Consider the following 27001-nt stretch of genomic DNA (forward strand, 5'->3'; position numbering starts at 1 on the left):
GGCTCTTTGACCTCCCCACCCCTCAAGGGAAGAGCAGTCCTGCTAGGCCACAGAGAAGGACTTTGTAGCTAGTTCTGAAGATACCTGATAAAACAGGATCAGATGAAAGGGGAGGAGGCCCTCCCCAATCTTGGAAAGGGGCAGGGAGGAGATGAGGGAGGGAGGGTTTGGCAGGGAATAAGGGAGCAGATACAGCTGGGATACAGAGTTAATAAAATGTAACTAATAATAAAATAAATAAATAAATAAATAAATGTACTCCTCTTCCCATTTGATACCAGACAATATCTCACAGTGTATTCATAGTGCCAGCCTAAATCACTGTCAAGTGAAGATATTCTCATTTCATAAAGACTAAATCAATCAAGTAAAAATAATGTAACATGAAAAAGATAGATATCTTAAATTTTTAAACCACCATGGTTGGAAAATTGGTAATAAATGACCATTTGTTAATTCCACACAATCTACCTCATCTTGACATGCCCTTAACAGGTATGCTTAGATGACTAGATATGAAACATGTTGTGTGATTTATCTAGGAAAAACTGAAACTATATGAAATAAATGAAAAATTCCAAATTGAAATGTGAAACTACAAGAATGTGGGCATACGGTCCAAGAGAGTTTTGGAGCTGAGTTGGTGAGAAATCAAACATCCTTACCTGGCGATTAAGCAGACAGTGTACCACAAATATCAAAACCCCCTGCAGGACATTAATGATGGTGAACAGATAGGCAATGATCAATCTCAATGTCTTCCCAACTTCAATGGACATAAATAAGCCAATGCCCCAAGAACATCCCAATACAAATAGTTGAGCAATGGCTTTAAATGTCATAATCCTGGAAAAAAATGACAACAGAGTTAACTACTGATCATCAGGCCTTCACTACATGTTAAGTTAGCTTAGAGGAAATCATATGCTTTTCATGTATTAGGTTATTATATTTTGGAAATATTTTGCTTATGAAAAAGGTATCTGTCCTGCCTGCAAGACATGCTGGGGTAATAGTAGTACAAAACCTATGGGATTAACCAACCAACCAATGACTGGTCTATCTGAGGCCCACACCACAAAAAGGAGCCCATGCCTGACACTGCTTGGATATCAAAGAGCCAGAGGCAGGGCAGCCCAGAGAACTAGGATAGAACCAAACATAACTAGAAAAAAAGTCAATGAAATGATTCCTAATAATATTCTGCTATAGTCATAGATCAGCATCTAACCCAATTGTCATTATAAGGACATCATCCAGCAACTGATGGAAACAGATGCAAAAACCCACATCCAAACACTGGGTGAAGCCAAAAGAACCCTGCAGAATAAGGGGAGGAAGCCTTATATGAGCCAAATGGGTAAAGGGCAAGATGAGAATTCAGCCATCTGAATCAACTAAGCAGGGCCCATAGAGGTTCACGAAGACTGAAACAACAAACAAGAATCTTATATGAGCCTGAACTAGTTCCTCCACATATACCTTATAGATGTATAACTTGGTGTTCCTGTTAGACTATGGGCAGTGAGAGTGGGAGGGTTTTCTCTTACTTTTCTGCCTGCTCTTGGGACACTTTTTTCTCCTACGGGGGTTTTGTTCTCCAGACTTGATATGAGGGTTTGCACCTAGGTTATGGTAACTTATTGGACAATGTTCTGTGCTTATTTCTGTGAGACTTGCTCTTTCTTTAAAGAGAAATGGAGAAGAAATGGATCTTAGGGAAAGCAGAAATGTGGGTATGGACTAGGAGGAATAGAACAATGGGAAACTATGGTCACGACATAATGCATGAGAGAATAAAATAAAAAATTATAACAGCTTACACTTTAGGAATTTTGGTATTTTGAAACTATAAACATTTATGGGGACTTTTGATATGGACTGCATGGATTTTCCATTATGAGAGGACTATGAGCCTGTGATAGCAAAGAGTAGAATATAATGGCTTAACAGTGAAATGTGTGAGTATCAAGTAAATAAAGAATGGAGTTGTGATCTATCAATTCTCTTTAGGTCTACTTTGAAAGACCTAGAATCTCCTAAATGGCCTGTTTCTGAGCACACATGTGAGAGAGTATTGATATTAAGGCATTCTGACAATGCCTATAAAAACTGCCTTGATTACATTAGTTGTTGGGGGAGTGCTGCCCAATGTGGGAATCATTTTCCTGAGCTGAGATGGGACACTATATAAAATGGAGAAAAGAATAAGTATACATGCATGCATTCATCACTATATTGTTTCCAGTTGTGGAAGCTCTGACCTTCCTACAATTGTGTATTATACACAGCTCAAGATTAGTGAGATAAAAAAGATCTTTTCTCTCTTAATATGTATTTTTCAGTGTATTTTTGTCACAGAACAAGAAAAGAAATTAAGATAAAACTCTTGGTATGGATTTCACATAAACTATATTATATCAAGAACTAAATTACAGGACATAGCTCCTGCCTCTGAGATCTTCCCACCTGCTCCCCATCTGACCTGGGTCAGAAAGAGCCAGTCCAGCAAAAAGGCAGTGAACCAAGCAAAAGTGAGTTGGGCTTATGACACAAGCACCATTGTCTCTCATCTGGAGAAGGCTTGTGGAGTACCAAAGAAGCTCTTAGGTCAGAGACCTTTCTATGTGCTCCCAATCTGCCTGGCCCACCTGGGTCAGAAACAGTGAGCCTAGCAGACACAATGAACCAAACAGAGGTGAACTGGACTTGCAACCCAAGACCCATTGTCTGTCATTTGAAGGAGGCCCAAGCAGCTCTCTGCTCCAGGGTCTTTCTGCCTGCTCTCCAGCAGTTTGGCCCCACTTGGGACATAGCCACAGAACACAGCAAAGGGAACAACAGGCCAGTGAACACCAGAGTCAACCAGATGGCTAGAGGCCACCGTAAGAACACAAGAAAGAAAACTCATGTCCATATGGAACCACCAGAAACCAGCGATCCTAACACAGCAAGCCCTAGAGTTACTATCACACCTGAAGTGTAAGAAAAAGAATTTAAATCTGAGGTTATGAAAATGATAGAGGAATTAAAGGAAGACAACTAAACTCTCAAATTAGCACAGGAAAATACATTCAAACTGATGAAAGAATTAAGCGAGTCCCTTAAAGAAATTAAAGAAATACAAGAAACTACAATCAAACAGGAGAAGAAAATGAAAAAAAAAAAACTGTTGAAGACCTAATAATGGAGCTAGAAGCAATAAATAAAACACAGTCTAAGACAATCCTGACATTCTATGGACAAGAGCATCACTAACAGAATACAAGAGATGGAAGAGAAAATCTTAGGGGTAGAAGATACCTTTGAAAAAAATTGATGTATCAGTCAAAGAAAATTTTAAATCTCAAAAGATCCTGACACAGAATATCTAAGAAATCTGGGACACTATGAAAAGACCACACCTAAAAATAATAGGAAAAGAAGAATGAGAGGATTCCTAGCTCCCAGGTTAAGAAAATATTTTCAACAAAGTCATAGAAGAAAAATTCCCCAACTTAAAGAAAGAGATGCCTATAAATGTACAAAAAGCTTATAGAAAACCAAATACATTAGACCAGAAAAGAAAATCACCCTGGTCCATAATTATCAAAACATTAAATGTTCAGAACAAAAAGAGATTATTAAAAGCTGCAAAGGAAAAAGGCCATCATGTATAAAGACAAACCTGTCAGAATCATACATGACTTATCATCAGAAACTGTAAAAGCCAGAAGGGCCTGGATGCATATCTTACAGACACTAAGAGACCACAAATGTCAGCCCAGCAAAACTTTTAATCACCATTGAGGGAGAAAACAAGATATTCCATGACAAAAACAAAAGGAAATAGTAACTATCCACAAATCCATCTCTACCGAAGATACTAAAAGGAAAACTACAATCCAAAGAGGCTAACTCCACCTAGGAAAACAAAGGAAATAAATAACCCTAAATCAGCAAAGCCAAAGTTAGGGAATAACACACACACACACACACACACACACACACACACACAATCACCAACAACATCAAAGTAACAGGAAATATCAACAACTGGTCATTAATATCTCTCAACATCAGTGGCATCAAATCCTCAATAAAAAGACAGAAGTTAATGGAATGGATATGAAGATAGTAGCCATCTTTCTGTTGCATTCAAGAAACACACCTCAACAATAAATGCAGATATTATCTCACAGTAAAGGAATGGGGAAAGGTTTGGCTAAGCAAACAGACCCAAAAAGCAAGCTGGAGTAGTTAATCTAGTATCTAATAAAATAGACTTTCAACCCAAATGCAAGGGCAATCTTAATCTAAAAGAAACATTGCTAAAGCTTAAATCACACATCAAACCCCACACATTAATAGTGGCAGACTTCAACACCTCACTCTCTCCAATGGACCATCATCAAGACAGAATCTAAATGGGAAAATAAAGAAACTGAATCAAATGGAACTAACATATCTACAGGACATTTCACACAAACACAAGAGAATATACATTCTTCTCTGCACCTCATGGAACCTTCTCTAAAACTGATCATATATTCGGTCACAAATAAATCCAAGCCTATATAAGAAGATTGAAATAACTTCCTGTATCTTATCAGACCATGGATTAAAGATGGAACTCAAAAATAACAGAAGACCAACAAACTCATAGAAACTGAACATTTCCCTACTCAACTGTGTCAGGGAAGAAATAAAGAAAGAAATTAAAGACTTTCTACAATTCAATGAAAATGAAGGTACAACATACCTAAACTTATTGGACACAATAAAAGCAGTGGTAAAAGGAAATTTCATAGCACCTTCATAAAGAAATTGGAGAGATCCCCTACTAGTAACTTAACAGCACACTTGAAAGCTCTAGAACAAAAGGAAGTAGACAGACCAAAGAGGAGTAGACAGCAGGAAATAATCAACTTAGGGCTGAAAACAATAAATTAGAAACAAAGAGAACAATACAAACAATCAATGAGACTAAGAATTGTTTCTTTGAGAAAATCAATAAGATAGACAAACCCTTAGCAAAACTAACTAAAAGGCAGAGGAAGATTATCTAAATTAACAAAATCAGAAAGGAAAGGGGGTCATAAAAACACTGAGGAAATCCAAAAAATCATTAAGTCTTACTTCAAAAGCTTGTACTCTATAAAATTGGAAAATCTAAAGGAAATAAATGATTTTCTGGATAGGTTTCACCTTCCAAAACTAAATCAGGATCAGATAAAAAGTTTAAACAGTGCTATAACCCCTAAGAAAATAGAAACAGTCATCAAAAATCTCCCAACCAAAAAATAAGCCCAGGGCCAGGTGGTTTTAGCCTAGAATTCTGCCAGATATACAAAGAAGAACCAAAACCAATACTCCTCAAAATATTCCACAAAATAGAAACTGAAGGAACATTGCCAAATTTATTCTATAAATCAGAGTCATCTGATACCTAAACCACACAAAGACTCAACAAAGAGAATTTATACCAGTTTCATTCATGAACATCAATGCAAAAATATTCAATTAAATACTCACAAACTGAATCCAAGAACACGTCAAATACATCCACCATAATCAAGTTGTCTTCATCCCAGGGATGCAGGAATGGTTCAACATACAAAAATCTATCAACATAATCCACCATAAAAACAAACTCAAAGAAAAAAAATCACATCTCATTAGGTGCAGACAAAGACTTTGACAAAATGCAAGACCCCTTCATGATGAAAATCTTGGAGGGATTAAGAATAAAAGGCTCATATCTAAGCATAATAAAGGCTATACACAGCAAAAAGATTGCCAACATCAAATTAAGTGGAAAGAAGCTCAAAGCAATTCCATTAAAATCAAGAACAAAACAAGGTTGCTCACTCTCTCCACATCTCTTTAATATATTATTTGAAGTTCTAGCTAAAGCAATAAGACAACAAAAACAGATCAAGTACATACAAATCTGGAAGGAAGAAGTAAAAGTATCACTATTTGCCTATGATATGATAGTATATATTAGCAACCCAAAAAATTCCACCAGAGAACTCTTACAGCTGATAAACATCTTTAGCAAGTGACTGAAGACAAGATTAATTTAAAAAATCATTAGCCCTCCTGTACAGAAACTACAAAGAGGTTGAGACAGAAATAAGGGAAACTACACCCTTCACAATAACCACAAATAATATAAAGTATCTTGAGGTAACTGTAACCAAGCAAGTGAAACACCTGTATGACAAGAACTTCATGTCTCTGAAGAAAGAAATTGAAGAAGATATCAGAAGATGGAAAGATGTTCTGTATCTATGGAATGGTAGTATTAACACAGTAAAAATAGCCATCTTACCAAAAGCAGTCTACAGATTCAATGCAACCCCACCAAAATACAAAGTTCTTTAAAGACCTTGAAAAAAACAATTCTAAGCTTCATATGGAAAAAAAAAAATCAGAATAGCTAAAACAATCCTATTTGATACTTGAACTTCTGGAAGTATCTCTAGCCTTGACTTCAAGCTATACTAATGAACAATAGTTATCCAAGCTGCATAATACTGGCATAGAATTATATTGATTGATAACTGGAATCAAATTGAAAACCCAGGAAAAAAAACCCACATACTTAACGGTCACTTGATTTTTGATAAAGGATCTAAAACCATACAATGGAAAATAGACAGGATCTTCAACAAATGGTGTTGGTCTAAATAGATGTCTACATGTAGTAAAATGCAAACAGATCCATATTTATCACCCTGCAAAAACCTCAAATCCAAGTGAATCAAAGATCTCAAAATAACACCAGATATATTAGAAGAGAAAGAGGGGAACTCATTGGCTTAGGAGACAAATTCCTGAAGAGAACACCACAGGACAGTTTCTAAGATCCACAATTACTAAATTGGATGTCATTGATCTACCATTGTTGCTACGCCAGTACCATGCCATTTTTATTACTGTTGTTATATAGTACAGCCTGAGATCAGGGATGGAGATCCCTCCAGAAGATCTTTTATTGTACAGGATTGTTATAGCTGTTCTATTTGTTTGTTTGTTCATTTTTCCATATGAAATTGAGAATTGTTACTTCTAGTTCTGTAAAGGATTGTGTTGGTATTTTGATGGGAGTTGCACTGAATCTGTAGATTGTTTTTGGTAGATGGTGATTTTCACTATGTTAATTCTACTGATCCATGAACATGGGAGATCTTTTCAGCTTTTTCAATTTCTTTCTTCAGAGACATGAAGTTCTTGTCATACAGGTCTTTCACTTGCTTAGTTAGAGTCATACCAAGGTGCTTTATGTTATTTGCGGCTATTGTGAAGGGGGTTGTTTTCCTAATTTCTTTCTCAGCACTTTTGTCTTTTATATACAGAAGGGCTTCAGGTTTTTTTTAGTTAATTTTGTATCCGGCCACTTTTCTGAAGGTGTTTACCAGCTGAAGAAGTTCTCTGGTAGAATTTTTGGGATCACCCATGTATACTATCATATCATCTGCGAATAGTCATACTTTGACTTATTCCTTTCTGATTTGTATCCCCTTAGAAAACCCACAAATAAACCCACACACCTATGGAAACAATTGTTGATAAAGAAGCCAAAACCATACAATGGAAAAAATATGGCATCTTCAACAAACGGGGCTGGTCTACCTGGATGGCTACATGTTGAAAAATGCAAATAGATCCATATTTATCACCCTGCACAAAACTAAAGTCAAAGTGGATCAAAGACCTCAACATAAAACCAGACACACTAAATCTATTAGAAGAAAAAGTGGGGAAGAGCCTGGAACGTATTGACACAGGAGACAAGTTACTGAACAGACCACAAACAACACAGACTCTAAGATCAAGAATCAATAAATGGGAACTCATGAAACTAAAAAGCTTCTATAAAGCAAAGGACACTGTCACCACAACAAAACAACAGCCTACAGAATGGGAAAGGATCTTCACCAACCCTATATCTGACAGAGGGCTAATATCCAGAATATATAAAGAACTAAAAAAGCTAAAAAGCAACAAATCTACACAATGGAGTATTACTCAGCAATGAAAAATAAGGAAATCATGAAATTTGCAGATAAATGGTGGGACCTAGAAAGGATCATCCTGAGTGAGCTGTCCCAGAAGCAGAAAAACACACACGGTATATACTCACTCATATAGACATATAACATAGGATAAACTTACTAAAATCTGTACATCTAAAGAAACTAATCAAGAGAGGACCTTGACTAAAATGCTCAATCTCCATCCTGAAAGGCAAAGAGGATGGACATCAGAAGAAGAAGGAAACAGGAAACAACCTAGGAACCTGCCACAGAGGGCCTCCGAAAGCCTCTGTCCTGCAGACTGTCAAAGCAGACACTGAGACTTATGGCCAACTGCTGGGCAGAGTGAATGGAATTTTATGTAAGAAGTGGGAAATAGTAAGAGCTGGAGAGGACGGGAACCCCACAAGGAGAGCAACAGAACCAGAAAATTTGAACACAGGGAACTTTCCAGATACTCATACTCCAACCAAGAACTATTCATGGAGATATCCTAGAGCCCCTGCACAGATGTAGCACATGACAATTCAGTGTCCAAGTGGGTTACATAGTAATGGGAAGAGGACTGCCTCTGACATAATCTGATTGGCCTGCTCGTTGATCACCTCCCCCTCAGGGGGAAGCAGCCTTACCAAGCCACAGAAGATGACAATGCAGCCACTCCTGAGGTGATCTGATAGACTAAGATCAGAAGGAAGGAGAAGAGGACCTCCCCTATCAGTGGACTTGGGGAGGAGCATGCGTGAAGAAGGGGGAGAGAAGGGCTTATGGGCAGATACAAAGTGAATAAAGTGTAATTAATAAAAATAAAAAAAATTTTAAAAAGCAACAAATCAAGTAATCCAATTAAAAAATTGGGTACAGAGCTAAACAGGGAATTCTCAATAGAGGAATATCAAATGGCAGAGAAACACTTAAAGAAATGCTCAACATCTTTAGTCATCAGGGAAATGAAAATCAAAACAATCCTGAGATTTCACCTTACACCTATCAGAATGGCTAAGATCAAAAACTCAAGTGACAACACCTGCTGGAGAGGTTGTGGAGAAAGGGGAACCCTCCTCCACTGCTGGTGGGAATGTAAACTTATACAACCACTTTGGAAACCAATCTGGTACTTTCTCAGAAAATTAGGAATAGTGCTACTTTAAGATACAGCTATACCACTCCTAGGCATATATCTGAAAGAAGCTCAACTATAAAACAAGGACATTTGCTCAACCATGTTTGTAGCAGCTTTATTCATAATAAAGATCTGGAAACAACCTAGATGTCCCTTAACTGAGAATTGGATACAGAAATTGTGGTACATTTAAACAATGGAATACTACTCAGCAATTAAAAACAAAGAAATCATGACATTTTCAGGAAAATGGTGGGATCTAGAAAAGATCATCCTGAGTGAAGTATGCCAGAAGCAGAAAGACAAAAAGACAAACATGGTATATACTCACTTATAAGTGGATATTAGACATATAATATAGGATAAACATACTAAATTCTGTATTTCTAAAGAAGCTAAACAAGAAGGATTACCCTAGGGAAGATGCTCAATTCTCCTTTAGAAGGGCAAATGGGATAGACCTTTTAAAGCAGGCAAAGACATTAAACAGGACTGGAGCTTACCACAGAGGACCTTTGAAAGAAAGACTCTACCCATCAGTATTTCAAAGCAGATGCTGACACTCATAGCCAACACTGGGTAGAGTGCAGGATAACTTATGGAAGAAAGGGGATATAGAAAGACCTGGAGGGGACAGGAGCTCCACGAGGAGACCAACATATCCAAATATTCTGGGCCCAGGGTTCCCTGCAGAGGCTGATACTCCAACCAAGAACCATATGGGGGTGGGGCTTAGACCTGCTCAGATGTAGCCCATAGGCAGCTCAGTCTCCAAGTGGGTTCTCTAGTAAAGGGTCAGGGACTGTCTCTGGCATGAACTCAGTGGTAGGTTCTTTGATCTTCTACCCCTGTGGGGTGCACCTTTGCCAGGTCACATTGGAAGACAATGCAGCCAGTGGTGAAACCTAATAGACTAGGGCAGACAGAAGTGGAGGAGGCCCCCCTTTATCAGTGGACCAGAGTAGGGGCATAGGTAAAGAAAAGGGATGGAGTGTGGACTGGGAGTAGACAAAGGAGAAGCTACAGCCAGGATAAAGTGACTAAATTGTAATAAATAATAAATAAATTAAAAAATAAATGGGACCCCTTAAAACTGAAAAAAACTTCTGTATACAAAGGACACTTTCAATAGAATGAAACCACAGTCTACAGATTGGGAAAGCAGTTTCACCAATTCTACATCCTATAAAGAACTAAACTCTAAAATATATAATGGACTGAAGAAATCAAACACCAATAAGCAAATGAACAGCTGATTCTGGTACATTCTTACTTTGTGTCCTGAAGAGTAGAAACTTCCTTATTGAGGGAAGAAAGTTTGCTTCTCAAAATCCATATGATTTGACAGTAGAACACCAGGTTTATCTGTTATAATGACACAAAAAGAGAATTGGAGTTTTATTTAGGTTCCATTTTTCATATAATACAACCTGTATTTGATCTGAGAACTATTCTTCAAACAATTCAGGGTCCATTTATTTCCAGGGACCAAACTTTTGGAAGAATGCATGGAATTTTATGAAAGAAGGGGGACACAGAAAGACCTGGAGGGGACAGGAGCTCCAAAAGGAGACAAACAGCACCACAAAACATTTGGACCCTGGGGGCCCTGGAGAGACTGATACCCCAACCAAGGACCATGCTTGGAGAGGACCTAAAACTCCTGCTCAGATGTAGCCCATAAACTCAGTCTCCAAGTGGGATTCCTAGTAAGGGGATCAGGGACCGTCTCTGATTTGATTTCAGTGGCAGGCTCTCTGATCACCCGCTCTGGGGGTGTGTGTGCAGCTTTGCCAGGCCACAGAGGAAGACAATGCAGCCAGTCTTGATGAGACCTGACAGGCTACGGTTAGATAGAAGTGGAGGAGGTCCTTCCCTAAGAGTAGACTAAGAGAAGGACATAGAGGGAGAAGAGGAGGAAAGGTAGGATTGGGAGGAGAAGAGGGAGGGGGCCACAGCCAGTATATCAAGTGAATCAATAATAATAAAATAAAATAAAATAAAATAAAATAAAAATAATAATAATAATAAAAGTAAAAATTAAATAAATTAAAAATAAAATTAGGGATAAAAATATTTCCAGGGACATTCTATGAATTGTTGTAGGCAGTCCACAATATATTTTCAACTGCCCCATTTCTCCATTAGTTTCCTGCAATTTTTATCCAAAATAGGACATTTTGAAAGAAGGTCACTATTCATCTTCACCTAGGCAAGGGGTATTAAGAACTTTCTAGAAAATAAGAACACATCTTGTACAGAATGCTCACTCAATGTTTTTGAAAGTAAAAGCAATTAATTAATCTAGAACTTTTAACACAATCCATGATGAACTGCTATGTTATATTTTTGAAATTGCAGGGGAGGAACCATAAATAGGGTAAGAGCTGATGGGTGGGAAGAGGTTTTGAGTAATAGTGTCTTCTGTGTGTGTCATGTTTATCATGCTCATTAAGTCAGACCCATTGTGACTATCCACACAAGACTCACACAAAATCAAGCCAGTCAAAAATCCAGCACCGGTATGGAAGTGACTCTTTAGGTTTCTCCCCAACTTATGTCCACTAGAGGGAAAAGATTCAATATGTCTTTTTGCATGTGGCCACTGGTAGGCTGCCCTTGCTTTCATGGTTGTCCCCCTACATCCATACACATATGGGCTGTACTTGTTTGAGTCAGTTGATTATGTTCAAGACAGAAAAGAATGTAAATTTGAGAAGAGAGTTGGAGAGAATAAATAGGACCATAGTTCCTTGTATACTTAAGTAAAATTCTCAAAAATAAATAAAAAACCACCCAATAAGAGATGACCATATGAGGGTCAGTTTAATATGACATTATATTCAGGAACAAGAGCCTTTCGGACTGAGCTCTGACTCCACATCTTTATTTCAGTTCTACACGAACAGATAAAATGCACATTCTGTTCTTAGCCAACTTAGTGTATGCACACCCACAAGTAACAGTCACCTACCAAGATAATGACTGCCACTGGCCCCAAGAAGCTCCAGATGAATCCATTATGAAGGCTGAGCCAGCAGCTGTGAACAAATGATAATAATTATCTGTCTCTCTTTCTATAAGTGGAAGAAGATTGAACACAGGCACCTGGAATATGATTTACCACTGTGCAGAACAAATATTTCCAAGCTGAATTTCAGATAATTTCTTGTTGGGTGCAGTGAGGATCAGCTTTCCTAAGTCTAAAGTAGGAAGTGATCAAAGCTTGGGAAAGGTTAAATGATTGTAGAAGCAATGAGACATTTGAAACACAGTAGCTGTCATTTCTTCAAAGTTTTGAGTTAATTCTGGGTCTTCAAATAAACTATTAATAATTTCTCTAAAATCCACAGCATAACTTCCTTGGATTTTTTGAATGTTTCACATATTTAGAACAATTTTTTGGTAAAATGTTTATCTTAGAAATATTGACTCTATCTGTAAATATGGACACTTCTCCATTTGTAATAAACTTTTTGCATTGGTCATGCATGAATTTTCTCATGTACAAACTGTAAGTGATGCATTTTAAATGGTGTGATACACATGCACATTTGGGAGCCAAAGTCAAGATTCGATAGATGTAGCTGTTATAATGACACAGGTAGCTATAATGAGGCACTCAAATCAATTGTTAACAAAACCAAGCAACCAAACTTAAATATATTTCATGTACAAATACCCTATTTATTGAAGAGTGTTACATTTTTTTTTGTCACAGAAAATGTCAATAAATCCAGTAGAACTTACTTTAAACTGGGAATTGGCATATCACTATGAATCTGATAACTCTTAATGTGCCACAGCCAATGTTTAGGATACAGAAAATATCCACTTGTACATTGTCTTCTTGGATTGAAAACTACAACCATGTAGCAAATGCACCTGTCAAGTGCTTATATTCTGTCTATAAGGTTTTGCTGGGACTCAGCATCAATCATTCCTTTACATATCATCAGTGACTATTATCACCGTAGGAGTATGATATAAAGTGATTGGCACAAAGACTATGTGGCCTGCAAACTAAGCTATTTAGAATTTGTTCCTTTATTAAAACAGTTTGCATGCTCTCAATCTTGTCTATAATTCATTCTCCAACACTATTCTGGATGAGTGTAGTGTTCAAGCTGAACACTGGGCATATTTCTGAATTCAAGACTGTTAATATGCATGACATTTTATCATAGGTATGACAAAACTCAACACTACCAAAATGTTAACGTCTTCAACTAACTGTCAAAAGAAGAGATTTGGAAAAATTTCTTAATAAGATAGCGATGTTTAATTCTTCATAATATGGCCTTGGGTGTTTTGGCTTGTTCTCCTTTGAGCTCTCACCTATGGAAAATGAATGAAGTACAATCATCTCCATATGTCTGTCAATGAAATAAATAATTTCTATCCGCATGGAGTTATACTGAAAACCACTCATGCAGGAGATCAGCCTTTGGTAGTTGATATTTTTCTTCACTTTTTTATTGTTATTCAGGGAATTATTTTTAACATCTACCTTCTGTTTGAGGTTCCTAGAGAGAATAGTCTATGAGATTTTAGTGTGATACAGTGGAATAAACTTAATCATTTCTTATTTTTCTAAAGTTGTGTTCAAGGGTTTTCTTTTTAAATACCGTAGACTTATCTGTGAAAGGCGTTCTCATTTTACCAAAATTCTCAATGTAATAATAATAATAATCATCATCATCATCATCATCATCATCAAAGTTACTAAGGGTGTCTGTTAGACTGTGGTTTTAATAATTGGGTAATATGGGCCAGAAGATATGGACCAGCTATGAGGGTTCTCATCTTGCATGGAGAAAGACCTGGCTTCTACCCTCACCAGTACACAAATGATTGTGGGTCTGAAGGCCTATTATTTTCAGTACCCAGGATGGAGGTCCAGGAGGCTGGGAAACTGAGGTGTTTCCTTGAGTACAACCTGGGATGCATGAGATCTTGTCTCAAACAACAAACAAAAACACAAACAACACAAGAATCAGTAAATAAAATGGTGTCTATTTTGCCCAAAAAAATATAATTAAGGGCAGCAAATGGCATCTACGAATGGACAACTTTGCATCTTATAGCTAGAATAAATATTACCTCAGACACCAAGAATAAAACAAGACACTGAGAACCAACACTCTTGGGATTCACAAAAGGCAGAAATATGCAGACAGGCTGGTTAATTACTGACCCTGAAAATTTGGTTACTGCCCAATGGATACACCAATCCTTGTTTATGTAAACCTCCTAAGACATACCTGACTGGTTGATTAAACAGCCTATACCTGGGAAGGGCAGAGTGGGTTAGGCACAGCTAGGGTGCCTGGGCTTTGGAGGAGAATCACAGAACTTACAGATGGGAAGAAAGGAGAAAGGAGGATGTTAGGATGGGTTAGTGTGGAAAAAAAAAGTGGGCTGGGAGAAAGGGCTCCAATCAGATGAGGAATACAAGCAACTATCATGGGATTATAGATGAAAGGTAGACTAGATGAGGATGATTAAGGCATTGCATGGAGGCTAGGAGATGGAGATGGGTGGTGAGGTTATTGAGACAGTGTAAGTGAAATATTTGACCAGCTCAAGGTAAACAAGGCAGTTATAAATCTAACAAGTCTCTGTATCTTTGGAGTAGCAGGTTAAGTAATAACTGCCATGATAATCTTAAAGGCAAATAATAATTATAATATAGACAAACACCTTTAAATTATTTACTACAACAGTTGTCCAGTGAAATTTTTGATTTTAAAGTTGCATTCACACATTTTCTCCTTGCACACACATTATGCTTACTGGGTGTGTGTTCCATAATTCCTGTGCCCTGCTATTGCAGACACAGCAACAATAAAGACAGGGATCCCGTAGCCTACAGGATACATAAATCTCTTCTTGAATCTGCCTGAGCTGCTGTAGTTGGCCACTTTGAGATTGCTCACAGTGAGAAAGAGGTGTAGCCCTTCCAGAAACATCCACATGAAGGAAGCCAAGTAGAGGTAGTGCAACATTGCTGCAGTGATGGAGCACAGCACCTAGGAGGGAGAAAAGAGAGTGTGGAACAGATACAAGCTGTGCCTGATTCAAGTCTCAGGACATACTCTTCACTTAATGTTGTGGGATCACAGATTCTGTAATATTTGAGTGGAGACAAAACACTTTGAGGGAGTCCCTTCTGGTCATTGAAATTTACTTTCTGCGTGAATCTCTAGATCAAGTCAGAAAATGCTAAGAGGTAAATAATATCAGAGCATGCCTCAAATTGGTAGTGCACAAGGTTTTGTAGAGCCATACTCTATTGCCCTCGAACTTTAAACAGAACTCTAAGACACATACTCTGTGTTGCCTTCTGGAGGTCTTCAGTGGAATCTACCTGCAATTGTTTATGCTAGACACTTAAAAACAGCCATTCATTGATTCCTTTTATCTTGGCCTTATTTTCTCTCTCAGATAAATGTGTCTTAGATATAAAGCAAAAACTATGTTCAGAAAATCTTTGTTGCTGGATATGTGTGTGGATAAAATGATAATGAGCTCTTAGAAAACAATATTAGGGGACTTCCAAGATGGCGGCAGCTAGTGTGCAGCTTAGCTGAAGGGCAGAGGACCTGCAACGTGGAAATTGGTGAGTGAAGGGGCTGATCAACCCAGAACAGAGGTATCTAGACTTCCAAGAAGAAAGAGACTAACCATGATCTGAGTCCATCTAGAATCAGGTCACTGCAGACTCCTCCGGGAGGAGACACCACAAGAGGTGATCCCCAGGCACTTCCCGGCACCCAAAACCCTACTCCCTCTTCGGAGGAGGCAGGAGGCATCCAGCAGAATCTGCCACAGACCACAATGTCTGTACCCCAGCCCCAGCTAGAGCTACAGCTTCCACCAAACAAACAAACAAACAAACAAACAAACCCGAGATCGGGGCTGAGAAAACGCAATCCTTTCGGGCACTCCCCCAAAAGCTGCCATAACCCTGCCGCGGTGGAGTGGAGGGATAGAGAGGCGCACAGCAGCCTCACAGTTCCGGGACTCCAGTGCTGTCGGCTGCTCCTAGCAAACAACCTTCAGCTTGGGATCTGGGACTGTGGTCATTCAGCACGTCCTGAGACTCTCCCGGGTCCAGTGCAATAAAGTCTAGCACCAAGTCCTAACACTGGCGGCCCCCCCGACCCCTGGCAGAGAAACCCTGGCTCAGGATCGGACTGAGAAGGCCCAACCCCTTCTGGCACTCCCATGAGAGAGCACCGCCATAAGTTGCCCTAGCAGAGGAGAAGGTCAGAGGGGAAGGACAGAGAGGCAGCCTGCCACAGGACACAGCACCCCCTCTCCAGCTCACCCAGCGGCCCCTGGCAGAAAAACCCAAGCTCTGGATCTGAGGACACTCAACCCTACCTGGTACTCTCTCGGAATCAGCAAACATAGGTTCTACCAGCAGGCTGCTTCTGGCAGAGAGATCTGGGCCCGAGATCTGGGATTGAGAACACTCAACCTAAATCTTTCCTGTGCTACCCCGGGACCAGTCAACATAACCCCTCTTGGCAGAGGAAAAGAACAGAGAGGCAGCACACAGGAAAGGTGGACACCAAGTCCTGCGGCCACAGTGCCACAGAGCTGACTGTTAGCCTACCCGTGCATTTTCCGCAGCAGGAACAAATCAAGAGAGTAGAGAGCAAGGGGAACCCCTGTGCATTCCAACTGGTCCTGCAAGAGAGTGAGTGAGCCTTCTAGGGAGAGTTTGCCCCAGACTCAGGGCCTCTCCACAGAAGCAACCAGATGAGATCCCTGCCACCCACACCCCTAATGTGGGCATCATAGTGATTCTTGGAATAGTGACTCCAACGTTGAAGCCTCTGCCTAGTGGGTCCACCAGGGTAATCCAGGCAAACAATCCCTGGATCTCAGACAGAACTGCATAATAGTGGCCTGCAGGCCATTGCAATAATCAGAGAATCCCTGCATGCACACTGTGCCCGCTAAAAGCGCATGCAAATAATACCAGCGTCACATTCCTTACTTAGGCAAAACTGAAACCACAACGCACACTCCCAAAGCAGTGAACCTCTCTCATCTTCCTGAAAAAACAGTCCAGAAAACAGAAAGAGATGACCATAGCCTGAACTAGAAACTCGAGAGACAAACAATGAGGGTTATAAAAAACCAGATGGCTAGAGGCAGACATAAGAATACACCCAACAAAAATCAGGACATAATGACCTCACCAGCAACCCCACAAAACAATGGACACTTCAATTCATTAGATATACAAGAAAGCGACCTCAAAACTATGTTTCTCCAGCTATTAGAGGCCCATAAAGATGAAAAGCACAAAGCCCTCATAGAAATAGCCAAAGAAATCGAGACGAACAAAGAGGAAACAAATAGAGCTCTCAGAGAAATGACCACGAAAATTGAGGCAAACAAAGAAGAAATGAACAAAGCTCTCAAAGAAATGTCCACACAAATGAAGGCAAATAAAGAAGAAATAAACAAAGCTCTCATAGAAATACAGGCAATTATAGCCAAAGAGGTAGAGACACAATTAGAGATACATAGAGAGGAAATGGACAAAAAAATAGAAGCTGTCATTGAAAAGCAAGAGTCCACATTCAAACAGATGAAGGAAATGGTGCAAGACATGAAAACAGAATTAGAATCAATAAAGAAACACAAATAGAGAAAAACCAGGAGCTGGAGAACATAGAGAAAAGATCGAGAACTACAAAGGTAAGCATCACCAACAGAATACAAGAGATGGAAGAAAGAATCTCAGGAGCCGAAGATACACTTGCGGAAATTGACACGTCTCTCAAAGAAAAAATAAAATCAGAAAAGTTCCAAACACAAAACATCCAAGAAATCAAGGACACCATGAAAAGACAAAATCTAAGAATAATAGGAGTAGCAGAAAAAGAAGACATCAGGCTCAAAGGTCTGGAAAATATTTTCAAGAAAATTATAGAAGAAAATTTTCCCAACTTAAAGAAGGAAATGTCCATAAACATACAAGAGGCCTACAGAACACCAAGTAGACTAGACCAGAAAAAAAATTCTTCACGTCACATCATAGTCAAAACACTGAACCTACAGAACAAAGAAAAAAATTCTAAAAGCAGCAAGGGAAAAAGACCAAGTAACATATGAAGGTAGACCTATCAGAATCACACCAGATTTATGAAAGCCAGAAGGACCTGGACAGAAATCATACAGTCCTTAAGGGACCACAGATTCCAACCCAGACTACTATACCCAGCAAAAGTTTCAATCAGCATAGACGGAGAATTCAAAATATTCCATGACAAAACCAAACTTAAACAATATCTACATAGTAACCCTGCTCTACAGAAGTTACTAGAAGGGAAACTCCAAACCAAAGAAAACAACTACATCTAAGGAAACAGAGGAAATAGATAACTACACAACAAAAAACCCAAAAGAATACAAGCAATGATACTCAGTGACATGACCAACTCCATATCAAAAGTAAGTAACAATTGTTGGTCACTAGTATCTATCAACATCAACCGACTCAACTCCCCAATAAAAAGACACAGACTAACAGAATGGTTGTGGAAACAGGATCCAACATTCTGTTGCATCCAAGAAACACACCTATGCAACAAAGATAAACACTACCTCAGAGTAAAGGGCTGGAAAAATGTTTTTCAAGCAAATGGTTCCAGAAAACAAGCGGGAGTAGCCATCCTAATATCTAATAAAATAGATTTTCAACCCAAGTTAATTATAAAAGATAAGGAGGGTCACTATATTCTCATCAAAGGAAAAATCCACCAAGAGGACATCACAATTTTGAATATCTATGCCCCAAATACAAGAACACCTACATTCATAAATGAAATGATATTAAAACTTAAATCACACATTGATCCTAATACCTTAATAATGGGAGACTTCAACACTCCACTCTCACCAAGGTACAGATCAACTAGACAGAAAACAAATAGGGAAATAAAAACACTTACAGAGTCCCTAAATCAAATGGACCTAATAGACGTCTACAGATCTTTTCATCCAAACTCAAAAGAATATACCTTCTTTTCAGCACCGCATGGAACCTTCTCCAAAATAGAACATATAGTTGGTCATAAAGCAAGCCTCAACAGATACAAAAAGATTGAAATAATCCCTTGTATTCTATCAGACCACCATGGACTTAAGCTGGACCTCAACAACAACAGAAATAACAAAAAGCCAACAAACACATGGAAACTGAACAACTTGTTACTCAACGACAGCTGTGTTAAGGAAGAAATAAAGAAAGAAATTAAAGACTTCATAGAATTCAATGAAAATGAAGACACAACATACCCAAATTTATGGGACACATTGAAAGCAGTGCTCAGGGGAAAATTTATAGCACTAAGTGCCTGCAAGAAGAAATTCGTAACATCACATACAAACAACTTAATGGCCCAACTGAAAACCCTAGAAAAAAAAGAAGCAGATACAACCAAGAGGAGCAGAAGGCTGGAAATAATCAAACTCGGGGCTGAAATCAATCAATTAGAAACAAATAAAACTATTCAAAGAATCAATGAAACAAAAAGCTGGTTCTTTGAGAAAATCAACAAGATAGACAAACCCTTAGCCAAACTAACTAAAAAGCAGAGAGAATCTATTCAAATCAACAAAATCAGAGATGAAAAGGGTGACATAACTACAGACACTGAGGAAATTCAAACAATCATTAGGTCATACTACAAAAGCCTATATGCCACAAAATTTGAAAATCTAAATGAAATGGACAATTTTCTTGATAGATTCCATCTTCCAACATTAAGTCAAGATCAGGTAGAAAGACTGAACAGCCCTATATCCCCCAAGGAAATTGAAGCAGTCATTCACAGTCTCCCCTCCAAAAAAAGCCCTGGGCCAAATGGTTTCAGCGCGGAATTCTACCAGACCTTCAAAGAAGTGCTCACACCAATTCTCCTCAAACTATTCCACAAAATAGAAACAGAAGGTACATTACCAAACTCATTCTATGAAGCAACAGTCACCCTGATACCTAAACCACACAAAGACCCAACAAAAAAAGAGAACTTCGGACCTATCTCTCTTATGAACATTGATGCAAAAATACTCAATAAAATACTTGCAAACCGAATCCAAGAACACATCAAAGATATCATCCACCATGACCAAATAGGCTTCATCCCAGGCATGCAAGGGTGGTTCAACATATGGAAATCCATCAATGTAATCCACCACATAAACAAACTGAAGGAGAAAAAACCACATGATCATCTCCTTAAATGCTGAAAAAGCATTTGACAAAGTCCAACACCCATTCATGTTTAAAGTCTTGGAGAGATCAGGAATACAAGGCACATATCTAAACATAGTAAAGGCAATATATAGCAAGCTTATAGCCAACATCAAACTCAATGGAGAGAAACTTAAATCAATCCCACTGAAATCAGGGGCAAGGCAAGGCTGCCCACTCTCTTCATACCTCTTCAACATAGTACTTGAAGTCCTAGCCAGAGCAATAAGACAACTAAAGGACATCAAGGGGAGGTCAAAGTGTCACTATTCGCAGATGATATGATAGTATATATGAGCAACCCCAAAAATTCAACCAGAGAACTCCTCCAGCTGATAAACACCTTCAGCAAAGTGGCAGGATACAAAATCAACTCAAAAAAATCAGAAGCCCTCCTGTATACCAAAGACAAAAGGGCCGAGAAAGAAATTAGGGAAACAACACGCTTCACAATAGCCACTAATAACATAAAGTACCTTGGGGTGACACTAACCAAGCAAGTGAAAGACCTGTTTGAGAAACACTTCAAGTCTCTGAAGAAAGAAATTGAAGAAAGATATCAGAAAATGGAAAGATCTCCCATTTTATGGATTGGTAGGATTAACATTGTGAAAATGGCCATCCTGCCAAAAGCAATCTACAGATTCAATGCAATTCCCATCAAAATACCAACTCAATTCTTTACAGACCTTGAAAAAAAGATTCTCAGCTTCATATGGAGAAACAAAAAACCCAGAATCTACAAAACAATCCTGTGCAACAACAGATCATCTGGAGGTATCTCCATCCTCGATCTCAAGCTGTACTACAGAGCAATAGTAATAAAAACTGCATGATATTGGCATAAAAACAGAAAGGAGGATTAATGGAACCGCATAGAAGACCCAGAAATAAACCCACACACCTATGAATACTCTATTTTTGACAAAGAAGCCAAAACCATTCAATGGAAAAAAGAGAGCATCTTCAACAAATGGTGCTGGTCCAACTGGATGTCTACTTGCAGAAAAATGGAAATAGATCGATATTTATCACCCTGCACAAAACTAAAGTCCAAGTGGATCAAAGACCTCAACATAAAAACAGATACTCTAAATCTGTTAGAAGAAAAAGTGGGGAACAGCCTAGAACTCATTGGTACAGGAGACAACTTCCTAAACAGAACACCAACAGCACAGGCTCTAAGAGCAACAATCAATAAATGGGACCTCATGAAACTGAAAAGCTTCTGTAAAGCAAAGGACATCGTCATCAAAAAAAAAAATGACTGCCTACAGATTGGGAAAGAATCTTCACTAAACCTTTATCTGACAGAGGACTCATATCCAGTATATACAAAGAACTAAGGAAGCTGAAAAGCAGCAAACCAAGTAATCCAATCAAAAAATGGGGAACAGAGATAAACAGAGAATTCTTGACAGAGGAATATAGAATGGCAGAGAAACACTTAAAGAAATGCTCAACCTCATTAGCCATCAGGGAAATGCAAATCAAAACGACCCTGAGATTTCACTTTCCACCCATCAGAATGGCCAAGATGAAATATTCAAGTGACAACACATGCTGGATAGGTTGTGGAGAAAGGGGAACCCTCCTCCAGTGCTGGTGGGAATGTAAGCTGGTACAACCACTTTGGAAATCTATCTGGCGCTTTCTCAGACAATTAGGAATAGTGCTTCCTCAAGACCCAGCTATACCACTGCTAGGTATATACCCAAACTTTGCTCAACCATGTTTATAGCAGCTTTATTTTTAATAGCCAGAACCTGGAAACAACCCAGATTTCCATCAACGCAGGAATGGATACAGAAATTGTGGTATTTTTACACAATGGAATACTACTCAGCAATCCAAAAGGAGGAAATCATGAAATTTGCAGGCAAATGGTGGGATCTAGAAAAGATCATTCTGAGTGAAATGTCCCAGAAGGAGAAAGACAAACATGGTATATACTTTCTTATATAGACCTATAAGATATGATAAACATAATGAAATCTATACACCTAAAAAAGACAAGCAAGAGAGCGGACATGAGGTAAGATGTCCTTTCAATCCTCGTTTAGAAAGACAGATGGGATGTGCATTGAACATATGACAGGATTCTACTGAAGGCATCTGAAAGACTCTAACTAGCAGTGTTTTCAAAGCAGATACAAAGACTCATAACCAAACCTTTGGCAGAGTACAGGGAATCATATGAAAGAAGGGGAGTTAGTATGATGGGGAAAGGATAGGAGCTCTACAAGGACCAAATATATCTGGGCACAGGGTCTTTTCTGAGACTGACATTCAACCAAGGACTATGTATGGATATAACCTAGAACCTCTGCTCAGATGTAGCCTGTGGTAGCTCAGCAACCAATTGGTTTCCCATAGTAAGGGGAAGAAGGACTATTTCTAACAGGAACTCAATGGCTGGCTGTTTGACCTCCCCACCCCCCAAGGGAGGAGCAGTGCTGTTAGGCCACAGAGGAGGACTTTGCAGCCAGTCCTGAAGATACCTGATAAAACAGGATGAGATGAAATGGGAGGAGGTTTCCCCCATCAGTGGACTTGGAAAGGGGCACGGTGGAAATGAGGGAGGGAGGGTGGGATTGGGAGGGAATGAGGGAGCTGGATACAGCTGGGATACAGAATTAATAAAATGTAACTGATAAGAAAAAAATAAAATTAAAAAAAAGAAAAAAGAAAAAATCTTCAATAAAAAAGAGAAAACAATATTAACTGTTTATTAGTGCTACAAATACAATAAAAGTTCTGTCACTTGAGTCATCACCTCTGCTGGAGTGAACTTCTTGGTAATACAACTGCCTTGAGTCATCTATTATCTTGTAACTAACCTTTGCCTATATTGCTGTGAGTAACCACAGTGAAATCATTGGTCTGGACAATCTAGAAAGGTATAAAACAAATTTGAGCTTGTGTTGGTGGTATATGCATGTGTGTACACACACCTCTGCATTTGTATGTTTTGTATGTATGCAATGGGTTGTGTATGTCTTTGGATCATTCATGCTCTGTGAATGTGTGTGGCACATGTATGTGTGTGTGTGTGTTCTATGTATGTAGTGCATGAATGTGTTCACACATCTGTGCATTTGTGTGTTATGTGTGCTTTAAGTGATGGATGTTTATGTTGTATGTGTATGGTTATGCATGTGTGTGGCACATGCATATGTATGTTAAGCTAGAAAATCAACGTGCAAGGTACCACTTCTGAGATTTCTTATTTTACATCAGCTTGTGAGAGAAGAGCAGAGACAGTAAGAAGGAAACGTTTGTCTGTCTATACAGAAACTACTCACAATATTAATAACGAACTATTTGTGAATGCTAAGCCCAGCAGAGTAATTCTTTCTGAATGGGTCCACCAGTATTCCGTACTTTTATTTATTTATTTTGAGCTGAGGTTTTCCTATATTGCCAGTACTGGCCTCTGACTCAGACTCTTCGTATAGCTTTCCACATAACTGACTACAAGAACAAGCCATTGCATTATTATTTTAGTTAATGCATGGTCCTGTGGTATGTCATGACATTTTAGTATGTATATGTAGAATGCGATGATCATTGACATATTACCAACCATTTACCAGTTCTTTGTTCTGGTGCTAGAAATAGTAAAATACATTTTTGCTGGCTGGTTTGAAATGTTCACTTGATTATTCCCAGTGTCCTACTACGCTATTGGGACCCGCACTTACTGTTATATATTTTACTTTGAGTCACCATCCAGTGTGGTTTGCGGCATACAGTCAACCACTCAGCCATAGCAAATCATAATGAAATGGGTGTGTGTTCTAAGAAAAGCAGTACACACACAATCAATACAACCAAAATTCACCCATAAAAGGATACAATAAATATTTCTTTTTCTCTTTGTTTAAGGGAAAAGTCACTTCAACTGTTCAAATAACAACTAGGAAGAAGAGTTTTACAATCACTTGCATATCAGTGTAGCAAACCTGTTAGTCCCTTCAAGCCTCTCTCCTGTCCCTGATTCTGGAGGGTAATAGGTAGTGCAAGAACTTCCAAACCAATGGTTCCATTGCCCAGGATTCCTTGCAGTTTGCTATGCTCAAATGGCAGGACTCTAACAAATAGAGTATGAGAGGAAGTTCTATGTACTCCTGATTTGATCCACACAAACTTCCTATCCAAAAGTATATTGTAATTTAACCTTTTTTTTCCTTTAGGCCTAAAGGATGACTTTGAAGCTGTGCATAGATGATAACAAGGCACCTTTAGCATGTAGGTGTAAAACTGGCATGCTTCAAAGCCATTTGTTGACCTCTGACATGAAACTTACTTATGGCTGGGAGCATGACCTAGTGAGTAAGAATACTTGTTTTGCAAACATGAGGACATGAGTTTAAATCCCCAGAAGCAACATAAAAATTGGTCAGGTCTGTAGGTGCCTACAACCTCAGAACTATGGGGAAAGGGAAACAGGTACATCCCAGCCATCCCAGCCAAAATGAAAAGCTTCTGTTTCAGTGAGAGACCTGTCTCAAGGCAATAAGGAATGCACAAAAGAAAAAGACACCTGACACTTTGTTGTGACTGCTATATACATACATATAACTGACCACAGCTGTACATTCATGCCTATGCACTGCACACAGATGCTACCTACACAAAGAATATTGTAGGGTGTCATTACTGTTACAAATGTTCTTGATTCTAAGATGACCAGACAAATATACAGATCCTTTCAATTCTACACAGAAAGTGAGCTAAAATTTTCATCCTGAATTTCCTTCCAAAACATCTCTACCGATAAAACTCTACTTCTTCATACTTCTTCAGGGAAAGATAGCTATGACTTAATAGGACAATGAAGTAATTGATTCAGTCACCAACCTCAGGCTCAGTTCTATTGATGCCTGTGAGAAAAAGGAGGTAGGCCAGAAAAAGGCAGATGGAGAGCTGCAGGTGGAGGGTGGTGCTGATATTCTGGATGGGTCGGCACAGGAGAAAGGTGATGGCAGCCAGGAACAGGCAGAAGAGAGAAAAACTCAGTCCCACATAGGTGATCACAGAGAGTGCTGACAGCACAGAGTCCTCCTATGAAAAACAAAAGGATATTTCAGAGTCTCTAGGTTTACACTACAGTTACCGTGAACATCAGCTTGCCATGTCTTCTTTGTTGTTCCATCAAGGTTGAGATTAGTGCTTAGCACATGTTATTCATTTAATAAATATTGGCTAAACAAAAACAGCATGTGGAAATATACAGCATTATGGCCATTGAATAGTATTTAATAAACATGGGCTAAAATGAAACAGCAGAATACAAGTTTTAACTACAGAGTAAGTTACATTCTACAAGGCTGCCTGATTGACTAAAACTTGTGACTCTATAGAGTGGGAACATTGCAGAATAGCAGTAACATTATTTTAATTCTTTAGTCCTATAAATAGCATCTTTTACCCATCTATCTATTACATAGCATTCTTAAAAATATTATGTAAATTATTTTAAAACCCACGAGCAGATCTCTAACTTCTACTAACCCAAAAGTTCAAAATGTCAACAGCATCTAAGGCTATATCAGATTTTCCTGCTGCATTGTGATCCACCTACCTGATGTTCACCACTGTATTTGAATTGATTGTATCCATTATTTTCTTTGTTCTCTTACTATAAAAACATGATATTTAGAGTAATCTGAATTTGCCTTCCTGGACCATTGCTACTCATATTTAGCCCTAGGATAAAGTATTTTGTATTTATTTTTATTTTTTTGTAAACATATTTTTATTTTCTTTTTTATTAATTACAATTTATTCGCTTCGTATCCCACCTGTAGCTCCCTCCTTCCTACCCTCCAAAGCCCACCCCTCCCTCTGCCCCACCATACCCCTCCCCTAGTCCACTGATAAGGGAGGTTTTCCTCCCCTTTCTTCTGACCCCAGTCTATCAGTTCTCATCAGGAGTGGCTGCATTGTCTTCCACTGTGGCCTGGCAAGGCTGCACCCCCTGAGGGGGAGGTGATCAAGAGCAGGCCAATCAGTTCATGTCAGACACAGCCTCTGTTCCCATTACTATGGAACCAACTTGGACACTGAACTGCCATGGGCTACATCTGTGTAGGGGTTCTAGGTTATTTCCATGAATGGTCCTTGGTTGGAGTATCAGTCTCAGAAAAGACCCCTGGGCCCAGATTTTTTTGTTCTGTTGCTCTCCTTGTGGAGCTCCTGTTCTTTCCAGGTCTTACTATTTCCCACTTCTTTCATAAGATTCCCTGCATTTTGCCCAAAGTTTGGCTATAGGTCTCAGCATCTGCTTTGATATGCTGCAGGGTAGAGTTTTTCAGAAGCTCTCTGTGGTAGGCTCCTGTCCTGTTTCCTGTTATCCCTCTCTTCTGATGTCCATCCTCTTTGCCTTTCAGAATGAGGATTGAGCATCTTACCCAGAGTCCTCCTTCTTGATTAGTTTCTGTATGTGTACAGATTTTAGTATGATTATCCTATATTATATGTCTAATATCCACTTATGAGTGAGTATATACCATGTGTGTTTTTCTGCTTCTGGGATACCTCACTCAGGATGATCTTTTCCAGTTCCCA

General features: G+C 38.8%; 1 protein-coding gene across 1 annotated transcript in view; it reads right to left on the reverse strand.

The window, feature by feature from the left end:
- The window catches only part of LOC129684671 (adhesion G protein-coupled receptor E4-like), a 77699-nt gene that overhangs the window by 18247 nt on the left and 32451 nt on the right, over nucleotides 1-27001 (reverse strand). The window contains exons 10-14 of the mRNA XM_055617882.1: nucleotides 25292-25495; nucleotides 14944-15179; nucleotides 12122-12188; nucleotides 10421-10512; nucleotides 666-846 (exon numbers count right to left, since the gene is read on the reverse strand). Coding sequence (XP_055473857.1) covers nucleotides 666-846; nucleotides 10421-10512; nucleotides 12122-12188; nucleotides 14944-15179; nucleotides 25292-25495 — 780 coding nt within the window. The remainder of the gene's footprint in view (nucleotides 1-665; nucleotides 847-10420; nucleotides 10513-12121; nucleotides 12189-14943; nucleotides 15180-25291; nucleotides 25496-27001) is intronic.

This window comes from Psammomys obesus, unplaced genomic scaffold, assembly GCF_907164565.1.
Source record: "Psammomys obesus unplaced genomic scaffold, mPsaObe1.curated_primary_1811, whole genome shotgun sequence".
Classification (NCBI taxonomy): Eukaryota; Metazoa; Chordata; class Mammalia; order Rodentia; family Muridae; genus Psammomys; species Psammomys obesus.